The following is a 16,075-nucleotide window of genomic DNA, read 5'->3' as shown; positions in this document are numbered from 1 at the left end:
CGCCGTGTGCATAAGGATATATAGTGCTGGGTCATCAGGAAAAGCGTCACCGAGCACTTAATGACAGCGCAATTGGCTGCATTCAGTGCATTTCAAAAAATGTTATTTCTGATATGTTGCATTCCCCTATCCGTGCCAACCTGTCGACCCACTCTGACAGGGCTGTGAGGTCACTGATGACTCACAGGAAAAGGCTGGTTTTTGGCTCTGGATACACCCAAATGGCGTCCTCTGATTACAAATGGTGGTGAAGAAAAGCACGCGGCGCCAAACGTATGGAACGGATGATACGTTATATTCGTGGGGAGTCGCAATACGTTTTGCTTCCCCACGAATACAACAAATAGGGACATATACATTGCGGATGGTCCTCACACTGCACTCCAATAAGAATTATTTATTCCAAAATCATACCAAAGTTGTACTGCACAATAGGAATAGGTATTCAGGAGAAAAGAAATAGGAAATGAGATACAATTTCCTATTTCACTTCATTTCATTCTCAAAGCGAAAAAATTGAAAATCTGACAACATTTTGTTGGTTTTAATGTTTCATTTTTGTTGCGCTTCCCAGCTGAGGCAAGCCCATGGCCGGGCTCACTCACCCCTGACGCTGGGTCCCCAGAGCCAGCCCGACCACCTTGGCGGCGATGGGCAACCATCTGCGTGCCCGCATTCCCTCCATGTTCCCGGGACCCTCCTGTGCCGCTGTGGCCTCCTCCGGGGCTGACAGGGCCTTCCCACGTGTGCCGTGGGGAAATTCCACCACTTCCTATTTCCTGGGTCATCAGCCTTAGGTGTGCATGCGCGCATCTCTCTGTACTTTAAAGGGGCTGTGGCGGAAAAGCTTCCCACTGCCCCGGATGATGACGTCAACCAGCTCCACTATATAAGGCAGGCTCAGACATTTAGTGCCTGCCTTGGCAACAGATCTCCATGCTTCCCTGTCATGTGCTTTGCTGCTACTCCTATTCCAGTTCCTGTTCCAGTACCTGCTCGGGTTCCAGTTTCTGCTCCAGTACCTGTCCTGGTTTCAGTTCCTGTTCCAGTAGCTGCTCCAGTTCCTGCTCTGGTTCCAGTTCCAGTTCCAGTACTTGCTCCAGTTCCATCCAGTACCTGTTCCAGTTCCAGTTCCAGCTCTCATCCTTGTTATTGCTTAACTTCTGATGGACCGCCTTGGCTTTGATCCTTTGCTCGGTCTTGACCTTGTCTCTAGCTGCCTGCCTCGACCCTCTGCTTGTGCCAGACCTTGTCTCTAGCCACCTGTCTCGATCCTTTTTTTGGACCTGACCTTGTCTCTTGCCATCTGCCCCAACTCTCATCTGGACCCAACCTTGGATCTTGCCTCTTCCTTCTGGAATCATCCGCTTCTGCTACCACCTGGCACTCTGCCTCTGGACATCTTCTATGGGACCAACCATGCAGAGGGCTGCCTAAAACCAGCTGACCCCGGTACCCAAGGGCTCAACCTGCGGAGAAGGAGGGCTGGTATTGGCAAAGCTCCTGTCGGCCTCCGCTTCCCGCTTGGCCTCTCCTCCCAACAGTGGGGACCCTTGGGGGCTTCCCCCACTGGTGGCACCAACATCACTTCAGGCCAGGGGCTACCTCCGCAACAGGTTGCCAAGGTCATGGACCTGGAAGAACTATCAGCTCTCCAGGCCATTCCGGGCCTGACTTTGAAGATCCAGGAACAGCAGTAGGTCCTTGAGGCATTGGCTACATCCATCGAGTGACTCAATGCTCGTCTAGACTCTTATACAGGTTCAGAGGCTTCCACACCTGTCTCATCCAGTTCTCTAGCACTGGCTACTTCGGTCAGGGCTCCACTTTCCCTGCCTGCTCTGCCCCATTTTAATGGGGACCCAAAACTTTGTAGGAGCTTCATAAACCAGTGTTATATGCAGTTTGCCTTGCAACTGTCCATGTTCCAGGATGACATCACGAAAGTGATGTTCATCCTCTCTCGCCTAGAAGGCAAGGCGCTGGCTTGGGCTTCTCCCTTATGGGCGTGAGTGGACTCTCTTCTTCAAGAGTTACCACGTTTTGTCACCACCTTCCGTCAGACTTTTGATGATCCAGGAAGGCAGGCAATGGCGAGTTTGGATCTTCTGCACCAATGGCAAGGCTGTTGAGCACTCAATGACTATAATATTGAATTTCGTACCCTAGCAACTGAGCTGGTCTGGCAAGAAGATTGCCTCCGATCCATTTACCTAGATGGTCTGTTGCCTCAGTTCAAGGATGAGCTTGCAGCCCGCAAACTACAGACCTCTCTCAAGTGCCTTATCAACCTCACGGGTCACATAGACCATCGCCTTCAGGAGTGCCACTGGGAAGTCCAAGCACCTTGTCGCCCAGCTGTGGAATGTTCTCATTCTCTTCCCGCTAAAGGGCTCGCTTTCAGTGGAGATCCACATTCTAACAAACTTGAGGAGCCCATGCAGCTAGGGCATGGATGTCTTACCCCAAAAGAACATCTCAGAAAGAGGCATTCAGGCCTGTGCCTATATTGTGAGGCTCTAGGACATTGTCTGTCTTCTTGTCCCATTCATCCAGGAAACTTGCTTAACTGTGTTCAGTAGGGTCCTGAACTTTGGCACCACCTCTCCAGCCCCCCAGGTGACACTCCCAGTTACTCTGACCTGGAACTCCTGTTCCTTTCCTACCCTGGCTTTGGTTGATTCAGGAACTGGTGGAAACTTCCTTGTGAGGGATCTGGCCCAACACCTGGGCATCCCTCTCATACCATTGGGAAACCATTGCTTATCGCCTCTATCCATGGTGACTCGTTATCTGGGAGGATCACCAAAGTCACCGTCCCTGTTCACCTTCAGACTGGAACCTTGCACAAGGAGGAAGCGGGATAATTCCATCCACCCAGTAGTGCTAGGTTTACCATGGCTTCAGTGTCACTCCCCTTGGTTCAATTGGAAGACTCTGTAACTCTCAGAGTGGAATTCTGCCTGCCACCACTCTTGTTTAAGAAGAGTGGAACCAACCTCCGTGCTACCGCTGGTGGACACTGTCTTAGGCCTTCCATGCCATATGCTGACTTTGAGGATGTTTTCTCCAAACAGAAGACTAACATTCTTCAGCCACACTGAGAATTTGATTGCCCTATCCACCTCTTGCTTGGATCCTCGCCTCCCAGGGGAAGAACCTACCCTCTTTCTGTACCAGAAACCAAAGCTATGTCGGACTACATTCATGAAAACCTGGCTAAGGGGTTTATTCGTCCCTCCACATCACCTGCTGGTGCAGGATTCTTTTTCGTTATCAAAAAAAATGGGTCTTTACGACCGTGTATTCACTGTCATGGCCTAAATGCCATCACTCACAAGGACAAGAACCGTCTGCCCTTGATCAACGAACTATTTGATTGCCTCCAAGGGGCCATCATTTTAACTAAATTAGATCTGGGAGGAGCTTACAATCTGATCTGTACATGCCCAGAAGATGATAATTGAGATATTCCATGACCTGCTGTATACAAAAGTTGCCTATATGGTGACATACTTGTCTTCTCAAAGAACCTCGCCACTCATCATCAGGATATCTGCGCTGTGTTTCAGCGCCTGCGTGACAATCGTCTTTATGCCAAGTTGGACAAGTATCTGTTCAAAAGGCAGAACCTACCCTTTCTAGGGTACATTGTATCTAGAGAAGGTTTCTCCATGGACCCTAGTAAACAGCAGAGCATCCAAGATTGACCTCGGCCCACGGGCCTACGGGCATTATAGCGATATCTGTTTCACAAATTATTATTGACACCTTATAGCCAACTACTTTCTAGTCACAACCCCCCTTATGGCTCTCATTCGTAATGGAAATGACACCAAGAACTGGACTCCAGAGGCTATTGCAGCCTTCCAGGCCCTAAAAGAGTCCTTTGTATGTGGACCCTGTTTACACCATCCGGACCCAAATCGTCCTTTTATCGTCAGAGTGGACACATCTGCCATTGAAGAAGGGGCAGTCTTGAGTCAACATTCCAGTAAGGGCACTTTGCATCCATGTTCATTTTACTCGTACAGGTTTTCCTCCATGGAGTGGAATTACAGTATTGCGAATCATGAGCTCCTCATGATAAAGCTTGCCCTAGAAAAATGGCGCCCCTGGCTGGAGGGTGCCCAACACAGAGTTACAATATTTATGGATCATAAAAACCTGGAACACCTCCATCACACCCAGCGTCTGAATTCCCACCAGGCCAGCTGGGCATTGTTCTTCACCCAGTTTAATTTTGATATACATTACCATTCTGCAGAAAAGAATTTACATGCTGATTTCTTATCTCATTCCTTTAAGCCTGAAGATTCCCAGGAAGATCCTCAGCATATTATTGACCCGGCTTGTATCTACCTGTCTGCTGCCATGACTGTGCCTATGGGGAAGATGGTGGTGCCCCACAGGCTTCATGATAAGGTACTACAGTGGGCACACGACTCCCAAATTGCTATACACCCTGGACATGCACAGATGTTATCCCTCCTTCAACATTACTATTGGTGGCCATCCATGCCCTTGGATTCTCGAGCCTATGTGGATTCCTGCCCCACATGTGCACAACAAAAAACACCTGTGGGCTGACTCTGGGGGCTATTGCAGCCATTGTCGGCCCCCAGAGAGCTCTGCACTCACCTGGCCACCGATTTTGTGGTGAACCTTCCTGTATCTAATGGGAACACCATCATCTGGGTGGTTAATGACAGGTTCTCCAAGATAGCTCACTTTATCCTGCTTCCTAGCTTTTCCTCTGCACGTAAACTAGCATGCCTGTTCTTTTTGCACATATTTCATCTCCACGGATTACCTGAACACATCACCTCAGCCAAAGGACCTCAATTTGTTGCCCATTTTTGGCGTTCTCTATGCAAGAAATTTGGGATATCGATTGGATTGACTACATCCTACCATCCTCAGGCCAATGGCCAAACTGAGCATATGAACCACTCTCTCAAATTGTTTCTGCGCTCATACTCCAAAGACCAGCAAGACAATTGGGCCCAACTGCTCCTGTAGGCTGAGTTTTCCCATAACTCTCATATCGCCACAGCCACGGGAGCCTCCCCTTTCTCCTTAATATATGGGAGACAACCACGGCCTCCTCTCCCGATACCCCTCACAGTTCCTTCTCCAGCAGCCCAAGCGACTGCAGATGTTCTTCAGGCCTTGTGGACCCACACGAATCAAAGGCTACAACAAGCGGCTGCGCGTGCCAAAAGATCCTCAGATGCTCTCCGAAGACCAGCCCCAGTGTTCCAGCCTAGTGCAAGCTATGGCTGAGTATGCGCCATATTTGTCTAAACCTGCTTCCCAGTGTTTTGCTCCCAGATATACTGGCCTGTTTCCAGTCATTTGACGCATCGGCCCAGTGACCTACCAGCTCTGTCTTCCACCCACACTGGGAATACACAACTCATTCCATGTATCCCTGCTTAAATTCTTGGTGCTTTCATGGCAGTCTCATAGAACTCCTGAACCCTCCAACTTGTTTCTGAAACTGACACCCTTTACAGGGTGCAAGAAGTCTTAGACGTCCACAAGAGAGGCCACCATTGGTAATATCTCCTCTCTTGGGAGGGGTACAGCCCTGAAGAAAGCTCCTGGGAACCTGCTACCAACATCCTTGATAAAGGTCTCCCCCAGTAATTCCATTTGACTCATCCGGATAAGCCCAGACCTCCAGGGGGGGGGCATAAGGGGGGGGGGGACAGTTGTGTTCCCCGGCCGTGGCAGGCCTGCAGCCGGGCTTACTCACCTTGGATGTCTGTCCCCGGAGCTGGCCTGACTTCCTTGGTGGCAGTGGGCAGCCACCTGTTGGCCTACATTCCCTCCATGTCGCCGGGACCGTCCTGTGCCACTTCAGGCTCCTCCGGGGCTGACCGTGCCTTCCTATGTGTGTTGCAGGGAGATGCTTCCCTGGCCCATCAGCTTTAGGCTCGCGCGTGCGCACCTCTCTGGACTTTAAAAAGGCCGCAGTGGAAAAGCTTCCCACAGTCCCGGATGATGAAGTCAACCAGCTCCACTATATAAGGCAGACTCAGACGCTCAGAGCCTGCCTTGGCAACAACTTCCCTCACTTCCCTGTTGTGCGCTTTGTTGCTACTCTTGTTCCAGTTCCTGTTTCAGTACCTGCTCCAGTTCCAGTTCCTGATCCAGTACCTGCTCCTGCTCCAACTCCCATCCTTGTTCCTGCTTAGCTTCTGATGGTCCTCTTTGGCTTTGACTTTGTCTCTAACTGCCTGTCTTGACCCTCTGCTTGGACCTGACCTTATCTCTAGCCACCTGCCTTGACCCTTTGCTTGGACCTGACCTTGTCTCTTGCCGTCTGCCCCAACTCTTATCTGGACCTGATCTCGGATCTTGCCTCTTCCTTCTGGAACCCTCCACCTCCACTGCCACCTGGCACTCTGCCTCTGGACATTTTCTCCGGGATCAACCACATGGAGGCCTGCCTCAGTCCAGCCAGCCCCGCTACCCAAGTGCTCAACCTGCAGGGAACAAGGGCTGGTATTGGTGAAGCTCCAGTCGACCTTCAATTCCCACTTGACTTCGCCTCCCAACGGTGGGGACCCATGGGGGCTTCCCCCATGGGTGGGGCCAACACCACCTTGGGCCAGGGGTCTACCTCTGCAACAGTTTTGAAAATAAAAATAACAAAAAAGTGATGTATCAGGTCATGGCCAAGACCCGATGTTAGGACCTTTCAAGGGGAATAGGCTGAAGATCAAAACAGAAATCTCAGCCTATATCAGAGCACAGCACAACAGCCTTGGTTCTGAGCATAGGCTTAATCCAGGGCTCAGTCTAGAGATCGGGTCCTGATGCCTGGGACTTGGCATGGAACAGGCTTATAGGCTGGGTACTGAAGCATGGGCCTCGGCCTAGGCTGGGGGCCCAGGCCCAATTTTGGGGCCCAAGCCTAATGCCAGGACCTGGTCTGGAGACCTGGATGCGATGCTGGAGCCTCAACCCAGGGTCATATATTTATTTATTTATTTAAAACATTTCTATACCGTTTTTTCAGTGATATTACTGTTCAATAATACTTTTATGTTACAATAATAATTTTATGTTACAATAATAACATAAAATAGGAGAGTAATTATATAATAATAGTGAAATCAAAAAACAAAAATTAAAACAAGAAGATACAATAAGTGAGAATAAAAATACAAAGGGATTCATTATCAATGATATAACTTGTAATAGTAAAAAGAAAAAAATTGGCAACTACTTTATAAAAACTCAAAGAACAGAAGATCATATAAAAAGTAATTAACTTAAACGTTTATATAAATAAGAAAACACTAAATATACAATGCTCATCTAGTATTGTTATTTCAAACTGGTCATGACAATTCCCTATGCCCAGCACTTGGAGATCTTCTGATATTGTCTTTCTTTTTTCTTTGCTGTTGAAATAATGCTGTCTACTCAGGCTGCACTGGAGTTAACTCTAGTGCATCCTCCCCAGCAGAGGTCGCCTGAGGTCCTAGCAAAGGGCTCAGGCCTGCATCTGAGCCGAGGCTTAGGCATCAGAAACTGGTCTTTAGATCAGTCCCCAGTGTCAGGACTAGGCCAGGAGCACTTGGCCTTGGTGTCAGGATCTGGCCTTCAGGTTGGACCCCGGCATCAGACCTGGCTCCAGGCTGAGCTCCAGGCATTGGGAGCTGGTCTCTAGATGGGGCCTGGATCCAGGCCTTGACATAGATTGAGGCCCAGACTCCAGGTTGGGCCCTGGCATCAGGCCAGGTTGAAGCCTCAGCCTTACATAGGCCTAGGCCAGTGTAGGTAACCACAACCTTGGCCTAAGCCCTATGCAAGGCCTAGGCTTTGGTCTGGACCTAAGCCTCATTTGTTGATCACCCGCAGACCAGGTAAGTGGATGCCAGGGAGAATCCTGGCTCTGGCATTTTCCTGGGTAAAAGAGATTGTTGTGGGCACGGGAGGTCTTGGGATTTCCCATTTCTTTTTTTTTTTTTTTTTCTTTTTTTAAACTAAAGAAACAAAAACATTACACAAAATGAAATTCATGGGAAAAATAACCACAAAAATGAAACAAAAAATGAAACGTAGATTTTATTACTTCACTCCCTACTGCACAAAATGACATCATGTCAGAGTTTCAATAAAATCCTGTGGTTATGCTGAAGGGGTGAAATAATTTGAATTTCCAACATTTTATTTCCACTTTTACCGATGATTTGAAAATTTGCTGTAAACTCCTGCATGAAACTCTATCATAAATATGTTTGCTTTGACATTTATCATTTTCAAGAAAAAAATGTTTAACCTATTTGTAATCATTTTGATACAGTGAAGATTTTTTTTTTTTAGCTTGGAGAATATTTATTCTGTTCTTTACAGTTTGTAAGAATAATATAATTACGTTTATATTTACTTCTTTTAATAGGTAAACGGAATTGTCTAGGACTGGGTATTGCTCAGATGGAGCTATTTTTAATCTTCACTACAGTCCTGCAGAATTTCTCCTTAAAACCTGTTTTACAACCAAAGGAAATTGACTTAAAACCAGCAACCCAAGGTTTTGAAACCATAGCTCCATTTTATGAACTCTCTTTTCTCCCTCGTTAAGGAAACCCTCAATATATTTAGTGAAATTACAAGACCTGGGTGATATATCTAATTCTACTTTGCCTCTACAAAGTCATCTACTGAAATGTAAATATACACACACTGGTTATCACTTCATTAAATAAAGATGTAGAAACAAAAAAATGTCTAAAGGCATATATCATGCTGAGGCTTAAAGCAATGGGGTGAATTTTCAGTTGCACTCATAAAAATTAGGATATACACATATAAGTAGAATATAATTGCATTTATGCTATTTTATAAACATTAAACATGCACATATTTTTTTTATTTTGAGCATCATAAGGGGGCAATCTAGAAGTATTCTGTGCTAGGGTGCGTAAATTGCTATATTTTTGTGTTGATTTGCCAATGCATGTAATTTTATACCTGCTAATTATCTTGCATATGTAATATTAACTTGCTTATTTTATAATATTGGTAAGGTGGGAGGACTTGGTAAACCGTGGGGAATTCAGGCTGGAGAACCAGGAGGGTCTCAAGGACCTGAATAAGAACTGGGTGAACTAGTGAAACAATTGGTTAGGTGGGCCCGGTGCAGAATAACTGGAGCCCACCCATAACGGCAGTGAGCCCAAAAAACATTTAGAACGGAGGACCAGGGGGGGAGAGGGGGAGCGCAGCGGAGGTCGATGGACGCAAACACCCCCCCCACACTATACCTACCTACAAGCAACCTTGCCGCCATTGTGACGTCATCGGGTGGTGCCTCCGGCGCCCTCCGATGACGTGCATCGCCCTTTAAAGGGACGGGGCACGCGGCAAGCGATCCCTTTTCACTGGATCGCACGAGAGAGCAAGACCCACCCACCCTCCCCGAGTGCTGTGCAATAAGGATAGTTTAAAAGCTTCACAGCATGTTTTGCAATTACCAGCAGCTAGGTGACTTGTGTTAGATAGTTTAATAAAATATATTTCATTGTTCTGTTTTCGTCGCAGCTGATAGAAGGCCGGTACCCGGGCCGGTTGGGCAGGATTAGAAGTGGTGCTGGTGTCATCACATAACAGTGTGGTAGCCGATGGCGCCAGGAGGCGAAAAAGGCAATGGCCCCCTTACTTGGGAACGAGGCGGGGGGCTCACAGAGTTGGGCTGCCTTGCTCAGATCAGGCGGCGGGCAGTGGAACATGAAAGCCACCGGCTCGGGTATCCTAGAAAGTTAACATGTTATGTTTTAAAATAAAGCTGCGGCCATTTTAACACCAAAGACAGACTCAGTGTGATTACTAGTATAAGGGGTAAGGCACTGAAAGTATTAGGGTACTGATCTGCTATGTAGACTGTACGACGGACGCAAGAGTGAGTGGCAGCTGCTAACGTTATAAAACTGGTAATTTCAATTATGTGAGCATGTTTTAAAATACATTGGCTTCTGCTTGTAAATGCTGATTTATTCCTACTTTAATTTTCCATGCAAAATATACGTATACATATTTTTTAAAAAGTTAGGAAAAGTATGCACTTTCAATACACTGAATGTAATGCAGGTAAGCATTCATAAGCACTTATGTTGCGGGCTAAAGATTTGCATATTTATGATACTGGCTGGTTATTTAAATCTATTGTAGATGTATGTGCAGCCATATATGCATGTACATTCCACAGTTATTTGAAAGTTATCCTCCCTGTCCAGGGCAGCGCAATTCCATGCTGTCCTGAGGAAGAGCATGCCAGGACCCGGCCAGAGTGCAGAATCTACTGATGCTCCAGAGGAATAGCAAGGTAAAAAAAAAAAATGTAAGTTAGGTAGGCGCTAGGGGTCTTGGAGGAGAGAGTAAGAAGTAAGAAGGGTAGGATTTGGCAGAGGAAAGTTCCCTCACATTCTACTCCTTAATTGGAGTCCAGAGTCGTCCATCTGCCCACACATGCGCACATGGATATTAAAATATGCTGCATATCTGTGTGCAGATATCTTATGTTATAACTTGCACGTGCTGATGCACACGTGTTATAAAATAGTCGTGTTCATGTGCACGTGCCTGGAACTATACACATGGATGTGTGTGCGCTCCTTTGAAAATCGACTTCTAAGGCTTCTTTTTTCCCATTCTGTGTCTATGGGAAAAAATTTTTTTTTGATGAATTAGGTCCTAATTTTGGTACTATTCAGCTCTGGAATTATGATTGTTTGTGAGGCATTCTCATTATGTTATACATAATAAGGCATTACAAACACTTAATATAAGGAGATTTGGAAGCAGGGGCATATTAGGCATGAATAATTGCTCATCAACCTTACTGCACTGCATCTATTGCAATTACAGGATGATGTGCTATACTGCAAATTTTTTTCACAAAGAGGGCTTCTGGTGAAAAATAAACAAAACATCCAGAAATGTGAAAAAATGCTAACATTAGGCATATAATGCAATTTTAAGTGAGATGCAAAAACATTTTTTGAAAGCGGAACACACGTGACAGAATTTGTTGAATTGCAGCGCCTACTGGGGATATGGGTATAACAAATTAATATTAATAATTAGGGATGTGAATCGTTTTTTGACGATTTAAAAAAATCGTCAGATATTTTTTAAATCGTCAAAAATCATTAGAGTTGCGATACAATACAAATTCCCCCGACTTATCGTCAAAAATCGTTAAATCAGGCACAGGAATTATTTGGGGGGAGGGTGGGAAAACCGGCACACCAAAACAACCCCTAAACCCACCCCGACCATTTAAAACAAATCTCTTACCACCCCCCACCCTCCCGAACACCCCCAAAATGTTAAAATACCTGGTGGTCCAGTGGGGGGGTCCCGGAGCGATCCCCCGCTCTCGGGCCATCGGCGCCATTTTGGCTGCCACTAATATAAATTGCGCCGATGGCCCGATAAAAAAAAAACCCACCCGACCCTTTAAACCATCCCCCTTAGCCTCTCCCACCCTCCCGACACCCCCCCCCCCCCCGCCAAAACCTTTTAAAATTACCTGGTGGTCCAGGGGGTGCGCGGGGAGTGATCTCCCGCTCTCGGGCCATCGGCTGCCCCTCATAAAGATGGCGCCGATGGCCCTTTGCCCTTACCATGTGACAGGGTATCCGTGCCATTGGCCGGCCCCTGTCACATGGTAGGAGCACTGGATGGCCGTATTGCCAATATTCAAAATGGCACCGGCGCTACCTTTGCCCTCACTATGTCATAGGGGCCGATGATTGGCCGACGGTTGGCCCCTGTGACATAGTGAGGGCAAAGGTAGCACCCGCACCATTTTGAAAATTGGCAATACGGCCCGAGTGCAGGAGGTCGCTCCCGGGACTTGCCAAAAGACTTGCCAAAAAGACTTGCCAAAAGTCCTGCTGGACTTTTGGCAAGTCTTGTGGGCGTCAGGAGGCCCCCCCAAGCTGGCCAAAAGTCCCTGGGGGTCCAGCGGGGGTCCGGGAGCGATCTCCTGCACTCGTGACGTCGGGTGACAGGAACCAAAATGGCGCCGGCGCTACCTTTGCCCTGTCATATGGTAAGGGCAAAGGGCCACCGGCGCCATTTCTATTAACGCAGCCGTGGCCCAAGAGCAGGAGATCGCGTGGGGACCCCCCCACTGGAGCCCAGGTAATTTAAAACATTTTTTTTGGGGGGGGGGTTCGGGAGGGTGGGGGATTTGTTTTAAAGGGTCAGGGTGGGTTTTAGGGTTGTTTTGGTGTGCCGGTTTTCCCGCCCTCCCCCTTCCCCCGATTTACGATTTTTTGACGATAAATCGGGGGAATTGCTATTGTATCGCGGCTCTAACGATTTTTGACGATTTAAAATATATCTGACGATTGTTTTAAATCGTCAAAAAACGATTCACATCCCTAGTCATCATCGTGTTAGAAAAGTTGGAGGACTTTCAACAGGAAGAGGGAATGAGAGCTGAGGTGCTGTGCTGTCGGGTATCTTTGGAAAAGCAGGTGACAGAGACACTAAGACCACTGATCAGAAATTCCACATACATGCTCGCTACATTATATGATCCACATGTGAAACAGATACACTACAGGACAAAAATCTGACATATATGAAGAGCTTGCTGTGAGAGGACGTCTGTCAACTAGAGAGCCAGAGGTTGAGGCAGAGGAGAGATGTAGCACAGGAGAAACACAATAGGGATGGAAGATCCCCAAACCACAATGTTTAGGTAAAAGTCAAGAGGTAAAGGAACAAATCTTAATGTCTGCCAATTAATATGGTTCAAAGAATGGTCAGTTTTTTGTAATTTTATGAGTCAACTCAACAGTGGAGAGCCATTAGTGGCCCCCCTACATGGACCATATTTCGAAGAACTGCATTGGGAGGGACCTAATCTACAAAATGAACCATAAAATGAAATCAGGAAGTGGACTAAGGAGAAAAAGACTATTTAGTAAATAAATTGGCAATAAAGATCTCACCAGATATTTGAAACAAACGTACATGGCATAACAAGAAAAGATTTCATAAAAAGAAAACAAATACGCAGTTACAAATGAGTATATAAATAAATACAGGGTAATAAATATGTGTGCTAAGAGGAATCAAGGAAAAGCTTGCCTAGCCCTAGCACAGGAGAAATCACCATCATTAGCCAGGTCAGACAATAGTGCAAATCAAAGCAGCACCTTGTCTTTGCCACCTAGCACTCCTTTCTAGAGATGTGCATTCGTTTATCATGAATTAGGCAATTTCAAGAAATTGCCTAATTCATCATGGTTCGGGGGACGCGAACCATGAAACGGATTTTCCCTGAACTTCGGGGAAAATTCATTTTTCAGGTTAGTGTGGGGGGGAGGGGCACATTTAAAAAAAAACAAAAAAAAACACCCCAACCCTTCACATTTATTGTATTACAACCCCCCTCCTCCCACCACCACCATCACCATCCTGATCCCTCCCCAAGACTTACTAAAAGCCCTGGTGGTCCAGCAGGGTCCCGTGAGCGATCTCTCTCTCCGGACCGTCGGGCTGTCGGGCCTGCTACGAATCAAAATGACGCCGATGGCCCTTTGCCCTTACGATGTCACAGGGGGTACCAGTGCTATTGGTCGGCCCCTGTCACATGGTAGGAGCAATGGACGGCCGGTGCCATCTTGTGCTCCTACCATGTGACAGGGGCCGACCAATGGCACCGGTAGCCCCTGTGACATAGTAAGGGCAAAGGCTACTGGCGCCATTTTGAATACTGGCAGCTGACGGCCCGAGTGCAGCAGATCGCTCCTGGACCCCTGCTGGACCACCAGGGACTTTTGGCAAGTCTTGGGGGGGACTCCTGACCTACACTTGATTGCCACCTGCCACTGACCCCTTGCCTGGACTCTGATTTTCCATGCTCACTGCCTGCATCTGATCATTGCCTACCACTAGACCACCCCCAATGCTGTTCTCTTAGATACTCTTGCCTAAGTCCTTCTGGCCACTGGAACCCAAGGGCTCAACCTGCAGGGAAAGGGACAGGTGTAAGTGAAGCCTTAGACCAGTTTCTTGCCAGCAACCTGCACCAGCAGTCAGTGGGGCCTATTGGGTTTACCCTATAAGCTGTGTTAACATCACCACAGCAAAAAGGGTTGACATTGCTTAGAAATTACTTGCATAAAAGTAGCAATTTTCAAAAGTGATTTTACACATGTAAATCCTTTTTGAAAATGATCTTCTCATATGTAAATTATCACAAATTATGTGATGAAAGAAACATTTGAATTGTGTGAGTGAATTTGTGAGCATTATTTCAGATAATTTTCAAAGCAAAGTTATGAGCATAACTTTGCTTAGCAATTTGGCATACCATTTATGAATTTCACCAATTCAAAGTAATGCAGCATGTTACAAAATTACCCCCCTTGTTTAATCAGATTTCTATTAGGGATGTGCACACTCAAGTTTTGTTTTTATTTGTGAGTCATTTATTTTTTTCAGGGAGGCAGATGTTTTACATTTTCAGGGATTTAATAGTACTCACTATGAGCTGAAAATGAAAAAAACTAAACATTTTTGTGTTTTCCATGTTATTTTCAGTTAGTTTGAAACAAAATAAAAATTGAATAATTTGTCCCATTTTACCCATTTGTTTCAAAAAAATGCACATCACTAGTTTCTATTGATATCTGATTGATTAGTAGGCACTTATATACAATTTGATAGAAATTTGAAGCCTGTTACCCCATATGATAAAACAAAACCATATCTTCACCTAAATTCCTTCTCTTGCTGTTGGCTATTCAGACCATACTTTTGCATTTTTTACTGTATACTGTTATTTTAATTGAATTATTAGTTGTGAAATGTGGTTTTTTTTTTCACCTGGTGATGCATGATCCTACTTCCTTTAAAATATTTGGAGATAGTTTTTTAATATCAACCATAAAGTAGCCAGAAAATAAGCGCCATATTTACACCATGATATGCATAAGTCCAATATGAAAATTATCCCAGCAAATCTACCTGCACAAGTTACAACTGCTAAAATATCTACATACATTTTTCTTGAATATTTACAGTGATGCTTTCTAAAATCCAGAAGTATGCATGTAAGTCTGAATTTATCCCCAACTCCAACTTCAGGTATATTTCAGCGAACATGATGTACATGTGTAAGTTTGTGTGCTAAATATCCTGTGTGCAATTTTATAAAAAAAAACAAAAAACATTTCTGTAGGTAAAACATTAACATTGTTTTATTTGTAGAAATGCTTTTGAACATTACCCTTTTTGTGCATTAATATTTCAAAGAAAGACTGACAGAATTGCTGCCAAGGGGAGTTAATGATTTGCAATGGTTGTACTCATCTGCTGATTGTTTTTTTCAAAATGTTTATAAAAGTTATAACGTAATTTTGCTGGCAAGTAATCACTCATGGACTCGGTGTTATTACTATTAAAAGTATTTATTTATTTATTTATTTATTTATTTTCTATACTGACATTCGATTTGACATATCACATCGGTTTACATGTAACAAGATGTCTAAGGCGAGCCTTATAATGACATGATACAATGTAACAGCTTAATTGAGTAACTGGCTATGTACATATAACTGTTTTATAAGATAGCAATACAATATAATGTGCTTAATAGCATAACTTCTTACAGAATATATTAAGAGTTAAATTAACTATGTACAGTGGCAGGGTTGGGAAGCTGGGGGGGGGGGGGGGGTGGATTTTTGAATGGTGGGAGGAGGGGCTGTGGTGGGATTATTTATCTAGAGTGAATGCTTTCCGGAAGAGCCAGGTCTTGAGGTTCTTTCGGAAGGTGGGTGTAGATGGGTCAGTTCTGAGAGTGGTTGGAAGGTTGTTCCAGAGGTGAGGGCCTGCTACGGATGCAGCGCGTTCTCTAGTGGAGACTCTATGTACTTCTTTGGTGGGTGGAATGGGGAGAAGGCCTGTGTTGGTTGAGCGGAGATTTCTAGTGGGGTTGCAGGGGTCAGAGGTCCTTGTAACCAGCTGGCTTTGTCATTATGGATTGATTTGTGTATGAGCATGAGTATTTTGTATTGGGATCTGAACG

At 45.6% G+C, this 16,075-nt stretch overlaps 1 protein-coding gene across 2 annotated transcripts in view; it reads left to right on the top strand.

Annotated features, from left to right (window-relative positions):
* Nucleotides 1–9,806, top strand: part of LOC115084910 (cytochrome P450 2G1-like) — a 154,088-nt gene extending 144,282 nt beyond the window's left edge. For both annotated transcript variants that reach the window (XM_029590323.1, XM_029590322.1), the window contains one exon: nucleotides 8,420–9,806. In XM_029590323.1, the coding sequence (XP_029446183.1) occupies nucleotides 8,420–8,601 (182 nt within the window). In that variant the 3' untranslated portion in view covers nucleotides 8,602–9,806. The remainder of the gene's footprint in view (nucleotides 1–8,419) is intronic.
* The last annotated feature ends 6,269 nt before the right edge of the window (nucleotides 9,807–16,075 follow it).

The sequence above is a fragment of the Rhinatrema bivittatum genome, chromosome 2 (genome assembly GCF_901001135.1).
Source record: "Rhinatrema bivittatum chromosome 2, aRhiBiv1.1, whole genome shotgun sequence".
Lineage (NCBI taxonomy): Eukaryota > Metazoa > Chordata > Amphibia > Gymnophiona > Rhinatrematidae > Rhinatrema > Rhinatrema bivittatum.
Note: the sequence above shows the minus strand (reverse complement) of the source record. Positions and strands in the feature narration are given on the sequence as shown.